Source organism: Cyanistes caeruleus, chromosome 4 (genome assembly GCF_971803275.1).
Source record: "Cyanistes caeruleus chromosome 4, bCyaCae1.hap1.1, whole genome shotgun sequence".
In the NCBI taxonomy this organism is placed as follows: domain Eukaryota; kingdom Metazoa; phylum Chordata; class Aves; order Passeriformes; family Paridae; genus Cyanistes; species Cyanistes caeruleus.
The window spans coordinates 22,729,682-22,755,670 of NC_141704.1; the positions used below are offsets into that span (position 1 = coordinate 22,729,682).

General features: G+C 38.5%; 1 protein-coding gene across 6 annotated transcripts in view; it reads left to right on the plus strand.

Moving 5' to 3' along the window:
• TSPAN12 (tetraspanin 12) overlaps positions 1–22,467 on the plus strand; it is a 40,695-nt gene extending 18,228 nt beyond the window's left edge. For 4 of the 6 annotated variants that reach the window (XM_086887010.1, XM_086887013.1, XM_086887011.1 and 1 more), the window contains 4 exons: positions 8,910–8,984; positions 13,227–13,334; positions 16,116–16,259; positions 20,915–22,467. In XM_086887010.1, the coding sequence (XP_086743136.1) occupies positions 8,910–8,984; positions 13,227–13,334; positions 16,116–16,259; positions 20,915–21,220 (633 nt within the window). In that variant the 3' untranslated portion in view covers positions 21,221–22,467. The remainder of the gene's footprint in view (positions 1–8,909; positions 8,985–13,226; positions 13,335–16,115; positions 16,260–20,914) is intronic. The other 2 variants (XM_086887012.1, XM_086887016.1) reach the window with 1 other exon arrangement.
• The last annotated feature ends 3,522 nt before the right edge of the window (positions 22,468–25,989 follow it).

The following is a 25,989-nucleotide window of genomic DNA, read 5'->3' on the forward strand; positions in this document are numbered from 1 at the left end:
ATGATCTGCTTTCATCCAGGCACTGAGCAGCTGCCTTGAATGCTTGGCAGTGTTGCAGAGGCAGCACAGCACTATTTGATGCTGTTACCCAGCAGCTCCAAGTAACAGGAACTGTCTGGCCTCTTGAGGGCAGTTCAAGGAAATACCTTTAACTTAGGACAGTAGGGTTAGATAGTGCCATTAGGAGGCCATAAATTTTAATTGTTTTCTGTATATTTCTTCAGTAGTGAGGAGACATTTGCTCAATGCTTTAGGAAAAAGGCACAGGGCTGAAAGGTAAATACCTGTTGACAGTAGTAATTTCATGGTACCAGTGTTTCTGCATGACATGTGCTGCCTGGACTCTTGTGCTACACTTTTGACTGCAAGCTATACTTTTAGGCTCACCTGATGGGAGGTCACTACTTTGTTCTTGGGGACCTGTATCCTGAATGTTCATTGACTGGGTGTCACTGTTTGGCCTCATGATCCTTTTGGAAAAAGCCCTTTAGCTTTTTTCTTCCTTCTTCTGTTTCCCCTCATTGCAGCTTGTTACACTGTTAATACTGCTTCTTCCCTCCAAGTTCATGAAAGTCATTGATGACCAGGGCAGTAGAGGAGAATGAAACAGTGCCAGAACTGAAAAGGGCTCCGGAATAATGCTCCTAGGTCAAAAGAGGAGGGAAGATAGTAATAAAAAGGTTGGTGAAATAATGGATGTGGGTGCCACAAAGCTATAGAAAAGACAGGGACTGATATGATGGCAGGTTCAAGGCACTGGGGTTGTTGAAGGGTAGAGAGTTGTGAGTGATACCAGGATGGGAATGAGGGCTGCTGCATCTTGACTGAGAAAAGATGGGGAGCTGCTGAGATAATACATGGTCTTGCTGCCACAGAGTGGTTATTTATCCCCTCTTCTGTCCTTTCCAGCTCGTCTTTTCTCACTGCTTGTTTGCCCAGGCTTTTTGTCTGCTGAAATGAATAGGAAATGAGAGAAGTTCCTGAGAGCAAGGAAGGAGTATATAAATCCACAAAGCCTAGTCAAATTTCTTTGTCTTGTCTGAGACACAGCCTGGCCTCACTGGTAGGGTGTGCCTTGCTGCTTTTGTTCAGCTGCATTCTTGTTGCCACAAACTGAGTATGGAGTGTGTGTCCTGTCAGGAAAATCAATCTTTTTCTTGTTGAATCATACCTTTTTGTGTGTTTAACCATGAAGGCACTTCACTGTGTCCACAGGGGCTGCTGTGTGGGTTTTATATCATAAGAGCACTTCTTCACTCAAAATGTTGATTGTTTGTAATGTCTTGGGGCATACTGAGGCAGAGTCATTGTGTATCAGCACCAAATGAGTCTATTTTACAGGGGAAAAAAAGGTTTTTTTGACTAAGGAAACATTTTTATGGTTTGTAACTTCCTGGGTAGGAAGTAAATAGCAGGTAGACAAATGAAGGAACCTGCATTTTGAAAAATCTGTGCAGAATAAAAAACTTCAGGTTTTGTTATGAATCTTATGAATAAAAAGGGGAATGGGAATATGACAAGCCGTAAGAAAATCATGGTCTTAATGTCTGTCTTCACCTATGTCCTGTTTAGTACTTTACCATGACCTTGCAGTAACCCTTATTCTGGGAAGTTCACTGACTTGAGGTAATTGAACCCTTAGCAAATAAATACCAATAATTGTTTGAAGTATATATTGCTTGTTTCCAAAGTAGTACCAGTTTGTATATATAAGTGAAGAAAGCCATTAAAGTAAAAGTTTACAACAGGTGAAGAATATACCACAGAAGAATCAAGGCTGTGAACAAAAATCTAACCATTCATAAATAATTTTATTTAGTTTTTTTTAAAAAAATGATCAAAAGAACTTGGATACATACCTTTAAAAACTATAATGTTCATTGCCATAAATTAATTTAAAAATTAGTTATAAAGTTTTGCAAAAAGGAGGTGGACTTTGCAAAGATCATAGACCTTAAGACATTTTGATAAAAATTTGTGATCTGGGAAACTAAATCTAAGATAATAGATTGATCATTTTTGTGTGAAATGTATTTATTTTGAAGAAGTGGATGAGATTCCGTAGCTAATGTTGCAAGTTGTTGGTTTCAGCTCATTTCCCTGTTGAATTTTGGCTGCATCTCTCATAAATTTCTATGTTGTCAAGCAAATAAACCAAATTTAAAATCAAAATGACTAATGGCCTGTTAATTCCTAGAGGGCAGGGCTGAGGCTACAAGGGAGGGAAGCAGGGGGAAAACTGTGCTGCTGAAGTGGATAAACAGGATGTCAATTTTCCATGCAGCTTGTCTGACTCCGTGTAATGAGTTCTCTCCATTTTTGAAAAAGATAGCTGGATTAATCATTTAAATCCCCTTGTTAACTTGCAGATGGACAAAAATAAGGGGAACCGTAGCTTCTTAAGGACTTGTTACATTTTACACAGGACAATTCTGGTTCTTGTTGGTGATCCAGTGGTGATGGTCATCTGAGGTTTCCCAGGGGGCAGAGAGATGGTTGGATAGCTTGCATCTCAGAAGATCAAGGCTGATGCTCTCAGGCTGTTAGCCATTGGGAAATGCTATGCATAACTCTTAAAATCTGCTGGCATTTGCTTTACATACCATATACTCTGGTCTTTTAGAGGTTACGATAAGGTTTCGTTCTGCAGCTGCCCTCTTGGAATTTCCTTCAGCCACTGCCCTTTCCAGAGCTTTCTTCACATCTAACGCCACATGGAACATGTTGCTCAGAAAGCAGTATGAGGCAGCAAGTCTGAGGAGAATAGAGTTGTTGATCAGCTACTCTTTTGTTTGCTCTGGCATAAGAGCTTGTTTTTTTCTTGAATCTGAGGGGGGGAAAAAAATGGTTTTATATCTTCAGGGAGAAAAGTGTTTGGGAGGAGAGTAGTAAAGCCTGAAAAAGATGTTTATGAAGTAAAATAGAGGTGCTGTGAATGATGATTCCTTAATAAGTACACTGATCCTTTAAAGAAAAGTGCATTTGCTCAGAAAATGAAGGATTTCTACAGTCTTGTAGAAGAGGTTTTCCAAAAGCTCCCCATGCTCTTTCCTTCACTATATTGCAACTTCTGCCTCCAGTAGTTAGCCCCTGCCTGCCTCTTTGCTTTAATATACAGAATGCACTCTTGCTTTCTCACTGTCTGGAAGTCAGTATTTTGACTGTGTTGTGTGATGGGATATATTTGTTCTCTAAGGATTAATTAAGTAGATGGTGAAGTGTCCTTAGGTTGACAGTAGTTAACTAGGAAGCTGTCAGAACAGAAGAGCATGATGTGAGATAAAACTAAAAAGGTCTGAGTAAGGAAAAAGATAAACTAAACCATTCTTGTGCCTTTCTAGTTCTGATGAAATTTGGGTTGACACAGAACCCTGTCTCTCACATTCATGGCTCTTGCTTCCAAATCACACTTGCAAAATGCAAACAAAACAAACACTGGTATGAGTGGGCTCAAAAGAGCATGACTGGAGATGTGCTGAGTTTTTGATTCTCCTTGTGCATAGTCTAACAGCACAGTTTTATTGATTTTAGTAGCTGCTTGCTGGTGAAGCATTTCATAAGTCATTGGCAACAAATTACTGAAGCCATCAGTGACAGATTGAAAAAAACACATGGAAAAAACTCATCACTTCCAGCATATACATGGGTACACTCAGCTTTGTAGTACTGCAGCTCTTCTCTGCTTGAGTTGCTTGGCAGCAGAGTGCCATAGTGACTTGGTCACTAAATACCCCAAATCACCAAATTTCTATTAGAGTTCCTGGCCTTAGCTTTGTTTCTGACAGAATGTTCACACAGGGTTCAGAAGGACATCCTCAAAGGACAGTCATGCAGGTTGTGTGTCTGTGCCAGTGGGATTGGCATGGTGGCTGAAATAGGGCACTGCCTGCTGACATTGCTCTGGCTCTTGCGCTGAAGGAAACTGCTGTAGGGAACTAGAATTTTAACTCAAGTTTTCCTTTGCTAAATGTAGTTAGAATTCAATATTTCTGTTGTGAAAATTTAAAATGTCTCTCCATGTACATGGAGAACACATGTATCTGTGTTTTCCTAGTGTTCTCCATCATTCGATTGCCATGTTAGTAACAGAAATAGGTTATTTTTCACCAGTTCTTTTTATCTGTTGCCTGAAAAGCATAGACAAATTACATTAGGTTATTAATTGCAGCTATAATGTGGTATATTCAATACAAAATCTCTAGAACTACAGTAAGAGTTTTATATTAGATATCTGTAAAAGACTGTACTCCATGCTTTGCATCCTTCCCTAAGTTGCCCACAGTTGCAACAAAAAAATCCTGTACTCTGCAGGTTGGAAAGCATGAGGGAGAGATTTTATGATGGGAGACACTTCATGTGTGTGCTCTTTGCTATTACTCTGAACAGAATGGGAGTCGTTGGCAAAACACCTTTTAAACAAATGTAAAATGCCTTAGATTCGGTATTGGTGATTTTGTGCTTGCATTTGCTATTTTTGTTTGTATTTTTATCTAAGTGATTGAGATGATCAAGAAAGAAATATGTTCCTGGAATATATTTGGTGGTGGTGGACATTAGCTTAGTTTGGTAGAATAAATGTAATAGCAGAAAAGCCTATCATGATTTACTTAGGATAAACTAATTTTGTAACTTGTTTTTTAGCCTTAGATGGAGAGATAGGAGGGATATTTTGGGCATATGCCAGAGCATATATGCTCCATGTATGGAGAACTGGCATACACTGGCATATATGGAACTTAGACCCTCTTGTGGGGTGCCATTGTGGTGTGCAGAAATTTTATTCAGATTAAAATTTTTGATTATATTTACGTAGCCTATATAGATATTTTTAAAAATAGGCTTTAATTACTTTGATTTTTTTAATACATATCTGAAAATACTATGTATGTTTTTTAGTGCTTTATCAGGTTCTGATAGCCTTTATGCAGATAATTATTTGGATTATGACAAAGCCTATTCAATACTAGTCCCTGGTTTTTGGTTTGGTAGGTGTTGGTTATGTTTTGTTCTGGTTTTTGTCTTTATTTTCTTGATGGTTACCTCCCTTCTGTGCCTGAAATTCATCATAATAGGATTTGCATTCACTATCCCCCTTTCTGTCTTATATATGAATTCCCTGTAATGTGAACTTGGGGTTGTTTGACTTGCCCAGGAGCAAGAGCTCTGTGGAGGCTGTTGCAAGTTGCAGTAGGTGACTACGAGCTGGTAGCATCTCTGCAGTAGTAAGCAGTATTTCAGTGGTGTGGGATACCATGTTGCTGTTGTGTGTGGTTTCTGCATTGGAGGTTTTAGGAGCTGAATGTTGGCTGTGGTCACTTTTGCGGCTGTACCACTTGAAGAGTATTCCAGCAGAACAGGGTCTGGCCATTACATACAGAATATCTTTACTATCTTTCCTTGACCCTTCATGCCTCTTTACATCTCTGAAACTGTTTTTCACTGTAATGACTTAGTTTCTATTCCCATTTCTTGAATGTTTAGTCTCTTGCCCAAGAAAGGAAGGAGAACATGATTCTCCTGAGCCCTGAGGTCCTTCACCTCTCTTTTAGGATTGATGTGCTAGAAAAACAGAGTTGTTTAAGCTTCTGCATTCTGTCAGTGCTGCAAATCCAAGTGCAGTGTACCAGGTATTAGATTAAATGTTCCTGTTGTAAAAATACTGCTTTACAGAGTTGCTGCCTTCCTCTCTTCTTCCTCCTTCCCTTCTAGCCTGTGACCTGTGGTAGAGCTGCCTTAACAAGGAGGTTGCAGGAGACCAGCTCCTGCTAACTGGTAACATCCATTTTACAGTGAAGGGATGCTGAAGTGGAGTATCTTGGCCACAAGCATGACGTATGGAGCAGTAAATGGCTAACGCTTTATTTATTTTAAAGTTGGCAAGTATTTTTACTTTGATTTATTACTCTTCAAGAGAATGTTTTCTGCCAGCATTTCAGTCATTCAACTTCTCTCAAGGAGGCAACATTTTAGGTTTTTCACAGTTTTGCTGGAGGAAATCCTTCAGTGAAACTGATGGGTTTGTAACAGTATCAAGGCACCACTCCAATTTTCCGAGTACTTCACATAGTCAGACTAAGGAGAGAATGATAGTGATTATCAGTTGCCTTCAAAAGGGAAATGTTAAAAGTCTGTAGGACTTGCCTTGTAAAGGGTCTTCAGTTCTTAAAACAATCACAACTGTGCTTTTATTTTATCATAGCTTGTAGATGTCTTTGCAAAACAGTTCACTCCTGTATGTGCCTTCCCCTTCTTACCCTCTCTCTGCCAAGAAAAGAAAATAAGAAAGAAATGAAGAAACAGTAGAAAATATCTCAGCAATGGCCAAGAATACTCTGAGGGAGATGTTCTGTAAAAGGCAATATCAGGGACCTCCTGGCGTAGTTTTGAGTGTGATATACAACCTTGTTCCTCAGTAAGTTACTCATCTTTGCGACATGTAGCCACTCAGCCCACAGGAAGAAATGTTAAGCCTGCTTCAAAACCAAGTCCCTGTTTCTGGCAAGAGCCAGAAGCACGGAAATGCAGGAAGATGCATTTAGCATTCAGATTCTTGTGGGAATTTAACTGGGGTCAAGGAATAAGCATTGAAGCCAGTAATAATTTCTAGATTTGGAAGATGGAAATTAGGGGTAATACATTTAAAGTAATGGTTAGAGGATTTTTTTTTCCCCCAGAAATCTTATATAAGAAGTATTTGTTTTGCAAGCCATTATATAGAGAGAGGTATAATACCCTCCTTCAGTAGCAGAGAGGAACAAACTCTGATGTGCGAGTTCGGTGTGTCTTCAGTTGCTCAATTCAGAGCATGACCTTTCATGTGTGTAAACTCATTGTTTTCTCTTTTATGTTATGGGCAGAGATGGGCTTTCTCAGGACAGAAGGCTTGATTCTGAGTGCCCTGATGTGTCTAGATGTAGCTAGTCAGGAGTGCTCAGTTCCTGGCAGAGCCAGAAGTGGTTTATGAGTGAATCTGGCTCTATCTTGGGCTGTATTCAGTAACAGGAGAAAATCTTGGTTTTGGCTTTTCTGTCTCCTACCACTGTCGCAAACACTATTAACTTACATACTGAGAAAGATGGGGAAGTTTCAAATGTTAAACTTGATGAATGAATTAAATGTGGCAAAGAGCTGCAAATTAGGAGTTTTGCAGAGAATGCCATATGTGCACCCCCAGATGTATCACTTTCACCACAATCAGTGATTTTTGCATAAGATTCAGAGGTGGCAGAAAGTCCCAGGCTTGTTATTCAGTTAGAGTATAAGCCCACTGAATTTTCTTTTGACAGCATAGAAGTGAAATGCACTTTTTGTTGAAACATTTAGTTGTTCTCCCTCTCAAAAATGTTGGTATTACTCACAATGCCCTTAAACATTTTTTATTATAATTATTAACCAGAAGAGCATTTGGCACTAAAGCATGTGGTGTTCTTTCCTGCTTTCAAAGTGAATACTTAGAAAAGTAGATTTCCATGTGTGTTTTTTTTTAAAGAATCCTTTGCATAGCTATTAGGCACTGTAGCCTAGTAGATACATTTCACAGAAGTTCACAAATTTATGCTTTAGAGAAAGCACCATTGTTCTTGGAAGGCATGACTCATGTTTCTCCTTTTTTGCGCCTTTGGAGGGTGAACATTTTGGTTATTGAAGACCTGTACTGGAGCTCTGTGTGTGCTTACAGTGTTGATTTGTAAGGAAGTGCAGTGTGTTGTTCAGCTGTAAGGACTGTAAAGATGCAATGTAATGTGATGAAGACTAGTAAAACAGGAATCCTTTTTTCAGGGGAGGGTATGGGTACAGGTTTCTCCTGAAAATTAACATGAGTATTTTTACACACACTTCTTATATAGCACATCTTATGCATCTACATGTCTAATTTGGGGAGATAGATATGGTGATCAAGTAGAGATTAAGGCAAGACGGATAGCTGCCAAGGTACCTGTGAATTAATCAGTTCCAGACCAGATGAATGGAAAAGGTGTTATGTAGATTGCTGTTAAAGCCTAACATTTGTGGATTTATACTCTGTTTTAAACAGAGTAAATACATCTTATTAACCCATTAATAGAAAAAAAAAAAAAATCACTTACCATAAGTACATATTTTTTGTCCTAGATAGATTCCAGAATGAAATAATTAAATTAGAAGCCATTTGGCATGTATCCTACTGATGGAATTATATATTTATTCTATTTTATGTTGCTGTGGTGTTTCTTTGATTGTCAAATTAAGTTAAAATCCATGAAGATGGTAGCTTTAAAGTCTTGTGTGCTGAGTCCACTGACATGGAAGAAGGTTTGGAGTCAAGAATGAATGAGAGTATACTGCTGCTTTAAATAAAAGATAAAAGGGTTGTTTTTAATAGGGAACACCAGTTAAAACAGCCTTAAATTCCATGTAGCTTTATCCTGCAGTTCAGAAAGGGTTTGTTGATGCTATGTAGAAGCATCAACAAACTCCTGTTCTTTTTAATTGCAACAACCAGTTTTTCTTAAGCATCATTACCAAGGTCTGTACTTCTTCATTTACACTTGCATTTCCTATTTCTAAATAGTTCATGGGTTATACCTTCTAATAGTAAAATATGTTTCAATTAATCTCTAAATATTTGTACAGTTAGACCTGACCTCATACCCCTAAATCACTTTGATAAGAATGTAGTTTTCAAGAAAGAAATGTCCCATGATTTCAGCTTTTATAGTTTGCTGCCTCAATCTTTCATATTTTGGTTACAAAAATGTATTTCTCTTTCCATGTCTTAAATCATGTGAAATTTTAGTATTTGTAGTATTTTTAGTATTTTCAGATGCTCTTTAAGTATGAAAAAAAGACTTAACAATATTAAACTTAGAAAACTTTTTTTTTATATCAAAGAGGATAAAAAATAGCTAAGACCATTCTATTTTCTGCAGTATTTTGGAAGCTTGCTTGTAATATTCTGCGTTGAACTGGCCTGTGGTGTTTGGACCTACGAGCAGGAAATAACGGTGAGTCAGAAAAGGAGGCTGCATTTTTTCAGCAGAAGAAAACTAAGTTTTCTATTAGCTAGCTGTTTTCTAATTGCTGTAGTATTTATCTCTGTTTATTATTCTGACAGTTTAATTTCAACTGATTGCCTTCATTTTAAAGAGAGAATTCTCCTAGGAAAGCTTGTTTGTCTGTCTGGAAGGCCCTATCTGGGTTTCCCTTTACCCCCTCTATATTTGAGAGCCAAATCCTTCATTTCCTCATTTAAGAACTTAATTTTTTTGTTAATTCTTGCTCAGGCAGGTTTCCATTGAAGTCTTTGATATTTTTAGCATAAATTATGAATTTCAGGCTTAAATAAGGATTTTGAGAGATGAGACAAGAGAATTTGAAGGTATTTTGTCCCAAAAGTTCTTTGCATTTTAAAGAGTGTACTACATTATAAACAGACAGCATGTTCTTTCCATTGAGACTCACTGTCTGCTAAAATCTGCACGCTGCCTCCACAAGCTATAAATGCCAGTTTTAAGCAAAACATGTCTTGACTATAAAACACTCTTCTGTAAACTTGTGCAGAGGTTTTATCTCTGTCTAGTTTTTGTAACTACACCAACCTTTAATTTTCAAACTTGTAGGCATCATGTAAGATAATAGGTAAGTGGTGAGCAAATTAAACTGAAACGTAACTGGTGGCTTCTATATCCTTACATCTTGTACTCAGTCTGGTACATTTTTATGAATAGAAGAACAAATATTTTTCTCTCAACTGCCAAGATATGCCCAATATAATGGTCTTTCCAACAGTGAATGACAATTATATTGCAGCAAGATGTGAGGTAGCTTCCTTGATATTTACACAGTACTTGGACCAAAGGAATTTCTGGCAGATTTGAAGTCTGAAGTTACACAGCAGGACTTTGCATCAGAATTCGTTCCCTTGCAGTACAGATTTGGGAGAGTTGTTCTAATATAATAGAGATTAAGGCTATTCCTTTGCTTTAAATGTCAGCTTGCGTTGATTCATTTTAAAATTGGGAGTACAGACGAGGCATTCTTCATCTTATGGGCACAGCTGCCCTCTGCAGGGGTTTTGCCAAGGATGATTGTTACAACTAATATCCATGGTTTCACAAAAATCTTTTTAGTGGAAGCTGCCTGAAATAACATAGCCTTCACAGCACTGGAACATCCTTTTTCAGCCTTCACTATTTAGTTAGAAAATGTGAAGTTGTGGTGCTTTTTAGTCTGACCCCCAAGCTTTTGGTTATCTGCTAGTCTACCCAAACCAAACCAAACCAAACCAAACCAAACCAAACCAAACCAAACCAAACCAAACCTGTGACAGTTTGATAAAGACTGGTATAGCCCTACCAGATGTTATGTCATTGGTCATGTTGTTTCCCTTCAGAAGAAAATGTGGCTGTCCCTTCAGCCCTTTGCTCAAGTAAGCAGCACTGAGTTCCATGTCTGCATCTTCTGCAGTGGGTCACAGCAAATACAGGTTCTCCTTTTTTGCTTTTCTTTGTCTCTTTTCTTCTCTTCCTATAAATATATATATGTATTTATTCCTCATCTACAGAAATACTGGTTTGGGTTAGGTATTTTGGTTGCTTTTTCTTTGTTATTTCCTCTTTCCATCTGATTTCTTACTATTATTCCCTTTGTCCTAACACTAGTGCTCTTCATGTGATGAGGTGGGTTTCCTGCTTCTGAGAACCATGGCAAATGTGGCAGACTTGAAGAGAACAGTTATTTTTCAGTGGTTCTTCCATACCTGTGCAGGTCATTCCCTAGAATGTGCTTCCTCTTACTGGATAAAGATAAGACGATTCCCTGTTAAAACTGTAGAGTTGTCTTGATATCATATTGGTTTCAGTGTAGCATTAAATCACATGAGCCCCTGGTGGGTTTCAGAGATCAGTTGGCATTAGTGTAGGTGGGTGTGTAGTGTAGTGTGGGTGATGTTGTCAGAAATGTCACTGAGGCATAACTGCCTCTGCTGATGCAGTTTGGGCTTTCCTTGGTAATTGGACAAGTTGCTCAAAGAGTCCTTGCAAAAACAACTTTCCCTCCAGCTCATGATAGCTCTCAGCATGTAGTGTGCCTCATGACTAACTTATTCCACCTACAAGATTGAAAAGCCAGTGTGGGTCCTTGGCTTATTTAGGCATTGATCAAGCTTTGATAGTCATTAGAAAAATAATAATGAGTAATTAGATCTCAGTGGCAGACTGAGCTTTATAGAACTTAGGTTGAAATCAAACTAGCATCTCTAGTTTTTGTTTGTTTACACATGAGTATTGGTGCATAGTCAAACAGATGCACGTCAATCATGTATTATTGTGCACTACCAAGCATATGAGCTGACAGGAAGATATTGAGAGGTACATCAATGTACCTATTTTAAACCTGTACAGTTTTACCTGTAGGCATTCTTGTAGCAAACACACAGATTCTGAAATCCTTCCTTAGCATTCAAATTGCTTTCCTACAATGAGGTTTAAATTGTTTTGCTTTGCTTTTCATTTCCTCCTCTCACTTCTTGAGTATTATTTTTTCCTGCTTTCCATTGACTTCCTAAAGAAGTGGAATGTGTTTAGCCCAAATAAGTTAATTAAAAAATAGTCTAGCAAATATGAACTTAATTGCAGCACTATCAAATATTATCCAAAGAAAGAAGAGTGCTAGCTTACAATGCAGAGGAAAGAGAAATGCATTGAGTACAAAACTAAATTAATTAGTTTATTATAGTGGCCTGTGTAAATGTTTGTGATAGAAATATTCTGCTTTTACATATTTTTAGTACTCTACTGCTAAAATATTTTTCATGTGAACTATTGTGAGTTCAATGCAAAAATCTGCTAAGTGAAAGGCATGTTAAATTTCTGGGACCTATTAATACATTGATTATATGAAGCTTTACTAGGGCAGCAAAAATTTAGTATAACTTATCAGTGGTAATGAAATGTTATCAAATGTTCGTATTTGTGTTACGGGTTCAGGCAGGCAGTGATTGTCTCTATATTTTTGCAGAGCATCTAACACAATGGGGACCAGGTTCCTTGGGAAGTAGTGTGCAAATTTTCTTTTCTTAGATAACATTTGTTGCTATCTATAGCTTACTGTTAGCTTCAAATTGAATAGGAGAGCAAAGTCATGGCTGCTAGAGAAGCTGGGCTCCCCTCCCATCCAATTCACAGCTGATACTGCAATTGTGGCTTCTTTCACCATGACTATTAAAGCTGATGGAGACAAGGCAAAACTCTGCATGAATGGTATGTGGTGACACAGAATGGTGACTGCAGTCTTCAGATCCTTGTTTTGTTTTGGCACACTGAAATTTGTGCTGCTGAACTGAAGTAATTTGATTTTGACTCAACTTCAGTCTATGCCAGGTGCCATAGCACTTGCCTCTGTTTGATTGCAACAAATTGCTAACTGAGGTGTCATATTCACAGAATGGAGTGCACCAGCACCTCAATTCTGAGTTGTCAAGAGAAATAGTTCAGGAATCCTTTCAAAAGAAAAGATTTTCACAAGGCTTTGAGTGTGTTTGGGGAAGGTCATAGGCCCTTGTCTACACTTCCTTGTTACTCTTTTTGAACAAGTTACTGAAATGATGGAGCACATTCAGAATATCTGCATGCAGGACTCCAGACAAAGACAGAAAATGGTTGAGAAAACTCCAGGGATAGAATTCATCTCAATTTTACATATGTAGAAGTTAGACATTTAAATCAAAGTTTTTCACCTTAGACAGGGAAGTGGATTTGAGACTTCAAGGGAATGATTCATCTGCTCTGTTTAAATTATTTATCTTGAGATGAATTTCTCCATTTGGCTGCCTGTTTATTTCTATTATCTAAGACAACACCAGGAGGATACCTAAACTAGGGCAGACAAATACCACCCCTGATGACTTGGATGGGACTCTGTTCAAGTTTTATGCCAAGTAAAAAAATCTGTTAATGATATAAATAAATTGTACCAAATCATCCCAGAATCTCTCCAAAATGTGACTTCTTTTCAGTGTACATAGATTTGTAAGCAAAGGAAACAAATAACTTTTCCTTGCTATTTTAAGAAAGGCTTGTAAAGTATTAGTATAAAAATTGCAGCAACACTTGTTTTTCTGTTTTGTTTGTGTACATTGTTATTTTAGTCATTGCACTGGAAAGATCTCAGTATAGATGTAACCAGTGGGTTTGGAGCCACAAGCCTATTGATCCACTGTGTGAGTCACTTCTCTCTCCTTGCTCCAGGTTCCAGTGCAGTGGTCTGATATGATCACACTGAAAGCCAGGATGACCAATTATGGACTGCCTAGGTACCAGTGGCTGACCCATGCTTGGAATTTCTTCCAGAGGGAGGTAAGATGATGGTTAATTCATCAACTAAACGAGTACCTGCTCAGTGAGTGTTACTTATCTGCTAAAGGAAAGGTTTGGTTTTAAGTGACTAGGCAAATAAATGCAAGTTCATTCACTATAAACACTGTGTAGTGATGCTGTCTTATAACATCACTTGGTATCCAATTCTTAGTTTTTTATAGGCCATAAAGGTACTTAAACACCAAAACCAGAGTGTTAATAAATTCATTTAAATTGCTAAGATTCTCATATCCTTTTTCAGTAAGGTTAGGACACCAATACCTTTTAGGATTACTATAGCATTAAAGGATATGATGTATGTAAAATGAAAAATCTTCAGGTAAAGTAAAATGACTGTGTCTATATCTTGTTTTAATATTAAACTGTGCTCCCCTTCCCATAGGCTCTGTTAGTTTCCTTTCATGGAGCTGTCATGGTTAAGATATGTTTAGCTGGAAAGGAATGGGAAAGGAAGTTTCCAAAAAGATGCCAACACTGTCTCTTTGGCCGAGGTTTGTGAAAGTGATGAGGGTTTTTATTTCCTTTGACTGGGGGTGGGAAACAAACCAAAAAGCTTCCTTGTGTATTCACAGCTTTGCCCCCTAGCCTACTAAAATTTAGAACTGTTTTTATAGAATGAAGTATTATGTTACAGAAACACAAAATCGCCCAAGGTAAAACCCATTAACTCCAAATATAACTCATGTGCAGGAAGAGAACTCTTTAAATGCCTGTCATTGTGCTGCCCTTGTTGAAATGTTGAAATCTATCATTGTTGCACAGATTTCCTGTTTATTTAAACATTTCCTGGCAGCACTTGGTTAGTCTGTATTTATACTAAAACGTGAAAGAGGTTACACACCAGCCCCACCCCCCCAGTTCCCTCTTCTGGCCATGTGAGTGCTCTGTGAAACTGAGTAATTCATAGGCAGGTAGAGTGCTTATGTTAGTAATGTACCTGAGATAATATAATCAAATGGGCTCTATCAATTTGCCTTGACTAGAGATAGTACTGTATCTTGGTTTAAATGTATAGGTTGATTAAATTAAATACCGCCTCTTCTCCTAGCTGTTGTAGTTTCATCGTAACAGCTGGTTATAATATGAATATTAGTAATAAAACTTCAACTAAGCCTTAATTTTTCTAGGGGAGAAGAATTTCCTTTAGAAGTTAGATTTTCCTTATGGGACCTGTGACCAGATGAATGATTTGGGTAGCTGAGAAAGCTTTTACAGTTTCTACTTAATTGGTTGGCTCTGATTTATATTCCATCTAGTCATAGTTTAGATGCTGGATGTATGAGCCTGGTATGTGCTTTATGTCTGAATAAGCACTTGTGGCCCTTCTTCAGTCAGCAGAATTGTAATTGCAATTCTGTTACCAGAGGTTCAGTCCTGATCAGCTTGGTATTCTTTCTTCTGTATCTTACAGCATCTGAGGGAGATGGGAAATGAGTTCTCCGCAGTCCTCTTGCTGGTCTAATATCAAAAATGTGGCTATGCTAAGGAAGACAGAAAGGGTCAGCTAAAGTCAGGAAAGAATAACTAGGTGGGATACAAGATACAAGAGTAAGAAAAAGGTGTTTAATGAGGTGGTCTTTGCAATTGCAGTGAGGAGCCAAAGCTTAAGCTCTCCATAAAATCCTGTGCTGGGTGGAGTTTGAGGAACAAACCAATAAAAACTGAGACATGAGAGCTGTGGTAAAGAAGGGAGAAATGAGATTTTTAAGAGGACCGGTGAGTTAAAGGTACAGTTTGTGCCAGCACGTGTGGACACTGATGTGCTTGATTGTGAACAATGAGTGGCATGGAATACAGGACCCTGGCTCTGAAGAGGGTGAAGAGGGGCAGACAGCTGTGTTTCCAAGCCTGTGGATCAAAGGACTCAGGGAATCACTTATACTCAGGCTGGTCCTGGAGGGATGTTCAGGCAGAGAAAGGTAGCATTTTGTTTTTGCAGCAAAGCATCTTTTCAGTCATGTCAAGTCCCCATCCAGTGCCAAACCAAATCTAATGTAGCTGCTTCATCCTTTTCTGTGTGAAAACAGTTGCTAATGTGGGAGACTGGTCATCTGGGTTTAAATCTCAGGGTGTGCTTTGCAGAGAAGACAGGTTGTTGGTCCTGGTGGGTTTTATAGCCAATTACAGCTCATCTGCTTTGCAGCCAAACTTCATATTTTTATGGTTCATTCTGTTGCAGTATTTATTTTAATGTGATACCTCTTCCTTCCATTTTCAGTTTTCCTTTCAGCATTTGTGATTTCTATACATTTTTGCTTACTCTTTTAATTTAATTTTTTTTCCTATATTCAGGTAAATCTATGCTTTTCCTGTTTTCAGCGGAAGGGTCTGTAGTTGTACCCTTGCAAGAGTAGTCCTCACGAGTATGATCTTTTTCTGGTACTCCTTTCAGTCACAGGTTCATTAGTCCCCATTTTGACAAGAAATTGTGTTAGTTCATTGTAGTAAGGATAGGAGAATCCAGAGACAAGACAATCTCTGTGAAGCACCCTTTGAGGAGGCAATTAGGATTTAAAGGACAGAGCAGTATTGTTGACTGCTTCTAAAGTATTCATTGGTCACTTCATTACATTTTTCATGTTGCTTTTATGTCAAAGTACAGGAAAACAAGATACATGGAAGCACTTGTAGATGTTTTTAGTTCTATGTAAATATTTAAAAGTTGGTATTAGGAACTTTGTTAGGTTTTTTGATTACCTACTTTACCTATTGAAGAAGTAGCATCATTATTACTGATCTTGGCTAATCCTTCCTTTGCAGTTTAAATGTTGTGGCGTGGTGTACTTCACAGACTGGCTGGAAATGACAGAATTGGACTGGCCACCTGACTCCTGTTGTGTCAAAGAGTTCCCAGGATGCTCTAAGCAGGCACATCATGAGGATCTCAGTGACCTTTATCAGGAGGTACGGAATAAAATATGGATGTATTGGAAGGTTTTGTACATCCTTCCTGATCCAGTAATTTTCCATATATGTCATTTGCAGTGCAACAGAGTAATTTTTTTGTAGAGTAGTTGTGTTTATGAGAAGTGTTTATGGTTATTTTTTGCTAATGCTGAAGCAGAGGGAGGGGAGAAGGAAGAACAAACACCCACCCTTACCTGGAAGTGAGATGAGTTAGTGGCAATGCAGTTAAAACCTGAGATGTGCTTGAACTTTGAAGTGTTTGTTTTATATTGGTAGGTTGGAGTACCAATTTGTTCCAGTCCAAAATTATTTACTCGGTGTGCCTTAGAATCATGCTCTCAGATGCTGCAGCATGAACATTTCTCAAGTGGATGGTGTAACTCTGCATTATGAAAGAGTACCCAAAGCACCATTTTATTTACTCCCAGTCTCAGAGGCTGTTTAAGACCCATTCTTACAAGAATCTGTTGCATGGCTCTTGTTCAGGAGTTACTGAGCAATAACTCTGAAGCAGAGGAGATTTGCTACATAAACAAGCCAAAATGAATATTAGGTATTGCCAGGAAACAACCAAGTTTTGGAGAAATGAATTTATGTGGTATTAACTGTATGAACAGAAATGATTTAATCTAATCTGGGCTTTCAAACATCCATCCTAGGAGGAGGCTATGTGCTTTCACTAGGAAGAGAGAAGATAGAGCTGCTCGGAGGCGAGTGCCTCAGGCCAGTCTGTACTAGGAACCTTAAAGACAACGGCAGAGGTTGGGTTTTTTTCCACTTGTAAACCCCTCTCTTGCCTTCTGGCAAGGCTCACAGCACTGACAGTACTGGTTATGCTTTGGAAGTGTCAGTCCCTGAATGAGAAAGTCATTCAGGCTTCTTCTGGGGCCTGCCAGTCTCTTACACATTTAGAAAAACCTAAAAATTGTGGCTTGCTCTGCAGTAATGTACTAATAATGTAAAAATGCTTTTCTGTAATACTGTTGCTACTGTTAATGCCATACAGATAAGTCTGTTGTAGAGAGCCTTCAAGGAGTATATGGAAGCTGTAGAACATTCATTTGCCCCCTGCCTGAAAAGGCAGGAGTATGTAAGCAGTGTCACTCAATGAAAAACTGCTTTTTGAGCACAGGAAGCTCAAAAATTTCTGGTAAGTATTAGTGATTGGAATGTAGTGTCCAAAGTGCAAGGTTTTCTTGTGTCACTTCTTTTACTGACATTTCCTGTGCCATTTTCCAGGAAAATGGTTCTCTGAGCACTTCATATGTTCAAGTTCTTTTGGTTCTATTTGTAGAAAATTAGTAGCCAAAGATGATAGTTAAGTAGAACATAAGGGCTGTGTTAAGACCCACTTGATAAAAGAAAGGCTGCTTGGCTTTTTTTTTTCCTAAAGAAATCTGAAGGGCACATTTATGGTTCTTCCCCTACTGTACTGCGGAGCATTTTGGATGGATTCAGCACTTAGCAAAAAATTATTTTTGGTTCTCTACTGCAGAATCCATTCCAGAAAGGGACAGGCTGTGTTCAGTAGTATCAGCCACAAAAATACTTCATTTCTCTTTGAGATATGTACAATATTTTGTTGGCAAAATGTTTCTTTCCGTGGCGCTTGCCTGTGGGATGTCTCACAGACTCTTACAGTAGGTTTGCTAATAACTTTATCGGTATTATGCAAAACCAACTTACACTTCCAAGACTAATCTGCCTAGCTTCTGCTTTGGAGAACTGAAGGAAAAAAAGCTTTTTTAGAAAGTGATTCAAACCAAGCTTGCATAGTCTGGTGGTTTGAGAGGGAGCCTGATAAGATTAGCTTCGCTAGCCTAAAATTGGTTTATATAAATATTTGGCAGGTCCATTCTGGTACGTCAGAAAAATTCTGTGTAGTACTTCAGGAAACTGAAGTTTGGTTTGTCTGGGACTGATAAATGTATTTTTTTTTGTAGCTGTGCTGTGATTTTTTTTCTGGGAACTCAGAACTTTCTATAGTCTAAGCTGGAATCCTTCACAATTTAATTTTTGCAGAAAAAAAGGTGACTTACAGTTCTGCTTGAAAGTACTTTTGGCAAGAATCATTTTTTCCCTGCTGGATATTGAAATCTATTTTTCAATTTCTTGAATTTCTTTTATTCTGATGAGCTTCACCTTTGGTGCAGTTTCATGAGCAGAAAGAGGATGGTTTTGAGGGAAGTGTGAAGGTAATGATGTGGCCATGGAGGTTTGTTGTGGTCTGAGGACAAGAGGAGCTCTGCCCATCTTGTGATTGGGAACTGCAGTGTAGATAAAATGATTGATGGGAGTTGATGCCTTAAAAAAAAAAAAGAAACTTGCATGTTTAATATTTTCTTTTGGTTTCTGGCACAATTTTGAGTAAACTCAAAATCCATTTTAATTAAATTAATTTTGTTTTAATTTTGGTTTGTTTTAATATTTAATTTTGCAATTTGATTTAATACACTTTTGAGTATATTCAGAATTTGGGTATACAGAAGATGTGTTGAGTTTGCTGATGGCTTATCTTTCCTGCTCAGTGAAGTGCCTTATTTCAGTTCAGGTTCTTATTCTATGATGAAGTACATCAGTAATATAAGCTAAATAAGAAATACATGCTTTTTTCTATTTCAAGACTGAAAGTATAAAGTGGATGAATCAGGCCTTTAATCTGTAGTTTTGTATGAATCTGAAGCTGATTCTTCTCAATGATTGCTGCAAGGTTTTATACTATATTTGATTTGTCAACAAAACCTTCTCCCCTTTTAGTGACCAACTTTTGCTATGGGAAGTGTATTTATGTACTGTTTAATTGCAGGCTACCAACTATGAAAGTGTGACATAAGCAGAAATAAAATGCTTGAATATGAAGTTAACAATGCTGGCTGTGTTTCCTCGGTTTTGAAACTGATTTTGAGGGTGCATTAGAGCAGAGCTCTAAGAACATCATTAATGGAGGAAAACAGTCTACCTAGACTGGGCATAATTTGTCTGAGTTATATGTCTGTGTACTGCACAAAATGTCGGCATTAATGTTATTGTTGTCTGTTAGTGGGTACTTTCTCTAGGCAACAAATGAACTGAGTTTGAATATTGCTGTGGTGGAGCATTTTAAAATTGTGACCAATGTGTACCTTCATTTCTTTAAGTTATCAAAAGTATTAAAATGCAGCCATTTTCCCTGTAATTAACAACAGATTTGGAAAATGGTATAACTACAACTCCCTTCCAGAAAAGAAGATTCCTTGAAGAAAAGAAGATGCCAACGTGACGGTTTTTGTCCCCCCACCTCAAGTCCAATTACATTGGTTTTGCTACAGCGTTGTTTGGTTTTTTACTTTTGAAATTTCAAAGAATGCATACTTGCTCCTTTTTCTGTCTTTGCTGCTCTTTAGAAAATGAAACAGTGAAACAAGCAAAGACATTGAGATCCTATAATTTATTCTGGTACAATTATCATAGAGTGCATTAATTTTATTTAGATCGTTAATGAAAATCCATTGACTACAGTGTGAATTTTGTGTGTGTAGCAAAAATTGGACCTTTCATCAAACACATTTAGGACTCTAGCATTTGAAATTGGCTTTGGGGAAATTGGCTTTGGGAATTTAAGTGTGATTGAAAACTGTTATTTATCATGTCCTATCTTCAGATTCCATCACTTTGATCGATTGCTTTATTTTCTTAGAAAAGCCATAAGAAATATGAAGTGAGGATGTAAATGCAAAAAATGACGTTCTCAAGACAGTGCTCATTTTGATGGGTTCCTGATGTCTGCTTCTGGGACCAGTGGCCATCCAGTTTGTTACTCTGAATTTCCCCTTGATATGTATGTTGCTTTGATAATTGTGCTGTGAAACCTGCAAAGCTTAGAATAAGAACAAGCATCATGCAGAGTAGCAGAAGCCCTTCTCTTTGTGGTTTTATCGTCTCTAAGGCACACGTTGCCCTTACTGAGCGACAAGCACTGTAACTTGTGCTTGCACTGTTAGCCAGTAGTTCCCAAAGCTGCTGCCTCTTTGTGGATCTTACAAGGTCTTGGGAGCTTTTCTGAAGCTTTATCTTGTAGTTAGTTGGCCAAGCAAACTGTAGAGCCTGCACTGAAGGTTTGGAAAGAGCTAAATTCTGTTTCTGTGAACATCAACATTATAACGACATTTTAGCATAGTTCTCATGGGATGTTTTCTGCAGAGGTTACACAGGTCCATAGATCTTTCCTACAATACTGTTGTAACTTCAGAGTGTAGTATTATATGTAGAAAAAGTCTAAAAGAGATTAAAATAATTGACAGCTTTGAAGATCTTCAGTTTAAGGAGAGAAACAAGATGATAAAGAGGACTTTAATAGCTTTTTAAACCTTCACAAAACCAGCTGAATCTCTTTAACAATTAGTAAGAGTTGGGAGGAATTCGGATCAACTTTGAGGCATTTCTGAATTGAAAAGTAGCACAGATATCTTGCAGTAAAGTCTCTGTGTATGAGAAAACTTAAAGTTGGCATAATGGAAACAGTTAAAAAGTAGGCAAAATAGTTTCAAAGCATTCTTTGAAAGAATAGAGAGATTCTTGGGAGCCAGAAAAGACAGTGGGTAGGATGAGCTAAGCTTTGGGAGCTGCAACCCAAATATTGCTGACTGTTTTTTTAATCTATTTATGTTTTATAGGGATGCGGTAAAAAAATGTACACTTTTTTGAGGGGGACGAAGCAATTGCAAGTGCTGAGATTTCTAGGAATCTCTATTGGAGTAACACAGATCCTGGCTATGATCCTCACTATTACTTTGCTGTGGGCTCTGTACTATGACAGAAGGGATCCCAGTGCAGATCAGATCATGGCACTGAAGAGTGATACCTCGCAGGAGCTGTCATGTCATTCCATGGAGCTACTGAAACCAAGCCTGACCAGGATCTTTGAACATACATCCATGGCAAACAGCTTTAATACACACTTTGAAATGGAAGAGCTATAAGTGATGCAATGAATCTATGAAGTCACAGAGGATTGTTTCATTTTGTTGTAACTTTTGTTCTTTTCCGTCAAATATACCAAATATACCGGTCTTATGTGTCAATAACCAGCTAATGAATGAAAGTGAAGGAGACCAACTAAGAAAGACAAGTCTGTTGTCAGCCTCTTAGCCATGTCCTCAGCTGTGAAAAAGAGTTGATTTTTTCTTTGTTTTTAAAAGGCACTCATTCAGTTGGACACAGTAATACTCATTGTCACAAGCTGTGTGAAGTGTAAAACACTGACTCAGTCACTGGTAGACTGAACTTGTAAAGAAGCATCATGGGAAGGGAAGAGAAATACTCATCTTCTGAAGAAACAACTGTGCTTTGAGCAAACAAAATGTGACTTCAGCTGAAATAGACTTTTAAAAAGCCATTTGGAAAATGTCTTAATCAGGGATTTATGTATGTATAATTTGTGTGTTTTCATGTGTGCATGGAAAGCAGAGCTACAATTCAAGTTAATACTTGGATTTAAAAATTTGCAAGATTTGTAAAAAGGGCAAGATTTTCTTTTTTTCTAACAAAACCTTTATCTTAGCTTTTGTTCTTAAAGATGTTCTAAAACTTCTATTTTTATCTAACATAACAATTTTTAAATTTTAAATATATTAAACAGGGATTGAAAACAGAACTCAAGCTATGGACAATAGACTTTAGTTTTCTGGAGAATTCTTCTTTCAAAAAGTTTGTTCTGTGGACTGTTTCTTGAAGAAAACCTTAAGCATTCTTTCCAAAATGGGAATCAATATGGGAGTAGCACATTTTTATAGATAAATCTTTTCTCCTATCCATGATTCCCCTGAAGCTAGAAACAAAAGACGGCAAGAAAAATGCTTACAGTTCTGGATGCTATTGCAATAATTGTAAAAGTACGTGAGGAAAAATTTTACTTTGGTGACTGTTTCATTAAGAGCTCTCTGGTTGCTTAAAATGCTAGCCAGAAACAGATTAAAATGTATTTATTGAAGTGGGGAAAGTGCATTTTACTGTATTTTTATGAACAATGTCTATGTCATAGGATTATTTTTACAATTGGCCACACTCTTGAAATATATATTTGTTCCACTGAGTGTAGTAGTTTGTGGCAAATGGGCTTTTTACATAATATTACATTAAAAAATTCTTTCATTTGTTTTGGAATTTGTAAAAGAAAAAAGAAAGCAAGGTGTGATTTGGTAGACAATAAAATTACTTTTCTCTTAAATTCTGTAGTAGCTTTTTTATTTTTAGTCCTAGAGTGGGAATGCTTTGGATGGGCATTGGGAGGGTACTCCTACTAGTGTGAGTCAATTTCACTTTACCCATTCCACTTCCTCTGTTGTGGAGAAACTGCAATGGTAGTGTAATTTTTATTTTTTTTATATTTTTTTTTTTTTATTGCTTCTGGGACCTTAAGGGCTTGTGGAATTAAGCTCTTCAGTTGTGTGGGCTGTTTGCTTTCTAGCAATCTGCTTCTGGGTGTAATTATTTCAAGGGTACTGTTGCAAGCAAGATTGCCTTTCTGCTTTTGTACTTCTGTTGCTGCTAATACTTATTTCTGGAGGAAATAAGTATAAGGAGAGACCATCCCAAAATTTTGCTTGGAGTGTTTTTGTCAGGAATACTCTCACATGTTCTGCTTGGGAAGGCTTGGCCTGGTGTTACTGCAGAGGTACAGCTGAGTTCCACCCCTCCCATTGCTCAGCCTGGGTGGTGCTGCTGTAGCTAAGGGTGAGGTGACACAAGGAGCACTGTCTGACAAAGTCTGGGTGTAGAACAACTCCAGGCTTTTGAGTGCTACAGAGACCAGTGGTGCTACACAGTACATTGGGTCATCATTTGCCCCTGTTTAAAAACCAAAAAAGAAAAAGTCCATACAAACCACACATTGTGGAATCTTGATTATGGATTACATGTACACAGCTGCATACATTCATTTGGCAGCTGCTGCTGAATGTAGGGAATTTCACTTAAGTAATGTGAAAGGGAATATAAAATTCCCTTTTTCCAGGAAACCTCAGCCCTTAAAGTTTTGCCCAAGAAGTGTCTGTAGCAGCTCCCTTAGCCATACTTCAAATATTCCTAGTCTTTCCTTACAAGCCCTGTTCAAAGTATCATGGGCGTTGCCTGTGTATCTTCTTGTGTCCAGGTTAGAGCTCCTCAAGGAACAAATATGGCAAGCCAAGCTAGGGGTACGTGTTGGGATTTAGAGATACTTCTAGCCTAGGTAATTTGGTTTTAAGCTGTGTGGGTGCTGAGGAAGCACTGCCATCAGGTGTAGTCAGGTTTCTTTAACAGCAGAGGGATTGCTTTGGGGAGGCCTCCTTTGACACAGAGCCAACCTCCCAGAGCAGTGTTTATGGACCTCCATAACAATGAACATTTGCAGTCAGGAAAAATTCACTTGGGCTTTGCTACCCAAATCCTGAGCCAGTCTGTATTCTGGGAAAGAATCTTTCTATTTTGAGTATTTAACCACATTTGCAGAAATAGATCTCAGCTGTAAATTGGAACACTTTAAGATTTTTTTTCTTTGACTGCTCAGGCTATGGGGTGTACCTGTTTTTCTAGGGCTTCTTAAAAGTGCCTTAAAATTAATTGACTAGGCTGCAGCGAGCCTGCTCTTTTCCTGTAGAGCTTTAGAATCTATGTAGGAGAGAGGATGCTTGGCAAGAGAGGAACATTTAGACATACTTGAAGTGGTGAAAACTACTTCCTCTTATTTTCTTTTTTCCTCAGTTTTACAGGTGTGCTTGTAGAAGGATGGTGTCCTTTTTGTTCTCTGCATCATGAAGTGTAATGAACTATATCTTTCTTGTTGCAGCAAACAACTACAGAGATGCTCCTTAACACTTTTCACAGAGCAGTCAAGGAGTGCAACTGTGTCAGAAAATGGGGTCACTTCCTGCCAGCACCAAGTTTTGTGTTCAGCCCAGTGACTGTATCGAGTCCATGGGACCATGCCTGTTGCTGTGGGGCTGAGCATGCTTTTAGGAGGCAAAAATCACTATTTCTGGTCCTTGGATAAGGTATTGATTCATCTGCCAGCAGGTTGTATGACAAGATTTTTGGAAGGAAAGAGCTATATTTTCTTCTTTATAGGTTTTCATTTTGTAAAAGCATAAATGAATATAAGGGAATATATATAATTAATAGTAAAAAGAGATGCTGTTGGTCACAGCAACTATATAGTTAAATATGGTGGAGGAAGGGATTTATAAATAGCTTTTAAAGTTTTTATTGCAAAAGCATTGTATTTGGTCTCAGAGCATGGTGTTAATATTGCTAAGGTTGCAAGCTCAATCCCCATATGGGTCAATCACTTAAGAGTTGGACTTGATCCTTGTGTGTCCCTTCCAACTAATAATATTCTGTATTCTGTATACTATGCAGAAAGACACAGATTATTAAAGTCTTATGACTTTAATACTTAATATTTAATAGGTGAAATATTAAGGGTTTGCATGGCATAGTAGTGGGGAGGCTACAGGGTGGTTTCTGTGAGAAGCTGAGACGCTTCCCCTGTGTGACAGAGCCAGAGCCACCCAGCTCCAGCACGGACCCACTGCTGGTCAAGGCTGAGCCCATCGGTGACAGTGGCAACACCTCTGGGGTAGCCATTTGAGAAGCAGAAAAAGTGGTTGTGGCAACAGCAAGTGCAGCTGGAGAGAGGAGTGAGAGGAACAGCTCTGCAGACACCAAGGTCAGTGAAGGAGGAAGGGCAGGAGGTGCTCCAGGCACCAGAGCAGTGATTCCCCTGCAGCCCTTGGTGCAACAGGCTGTGTCCCTGCAGCGTGTGGAGGTCCACGGTGGAGCAGAGATCCTCCTGCAGCCTGTGGGGAGCCCCACAGCAGAGCAGGTGGTACCTGAAGGAAGCTGTGACCCTATGCATGGCCCTCACTGGAGCAGGCTCCTGGCAGGACCTGTGGAGAGGAGCCCATGCTGGAGCAGGTCTGCTGGCAGGTGTGTTTGACCCTGTGGGGGACCCACAGAGGGGGTGGAGCATGTTCATGAAGAACTGCAGTCCATGGGAAGGACTCTCCTTGGAGACATTTGTGGAGAACCACGTCCCATGGAAGGGACCCCATACTGGAGCAGGTAAAGAGTGTGAGGAGCCCTTCCTGGGAGGAGGAAGGAGCATCAGAAAAAACACAATGAACTGATGACAGACCCCTTTACCTCCCTCCCTGCACCTCTGAGGAGGAGGAGGTAGAGAATTCAGGAATAAAGTTGAGTTTGGAAAGAAGGGAATTATGGGAGAAAGGTGTTTTATTTTTATTTCCCTGTTTGGATTTGATTGGTAATAAACTAATTGCACCTAGTGTGTTTTTCCTATGACAGCAGTCAGTGAGTGATGTATCCCTGCCTTTATCCCAGCCCAAGATATATTATTTTGTTATATTTTCTCTTCCCTGTCCAGCTGAGAAGGGAACTGATAGATTGGCTTGGGTGGACATCTGGCATCCTGCCAGTATTGTCAGCCCACCACATGCATTGCACATTTAATTCATGCAAAATGCTATTGTTAAAGTGAGATTGCATCTAAAACTTTCCAACTTGTGTACAATTGACTACTTCCTGTTAAAAAAATGTGGTGTCCTAAACTTTTGAGAATTTTTACACAACTACTTCTTTTTATTCAGCACTCCCCCACTTCAGCTGTTCCTTGTGCATAGAAACTGTAAAAAAGTAGACAACTAGATGGTATAGACAGGTAAGAAACTAAGCTGTCTGGACAATTTCATAT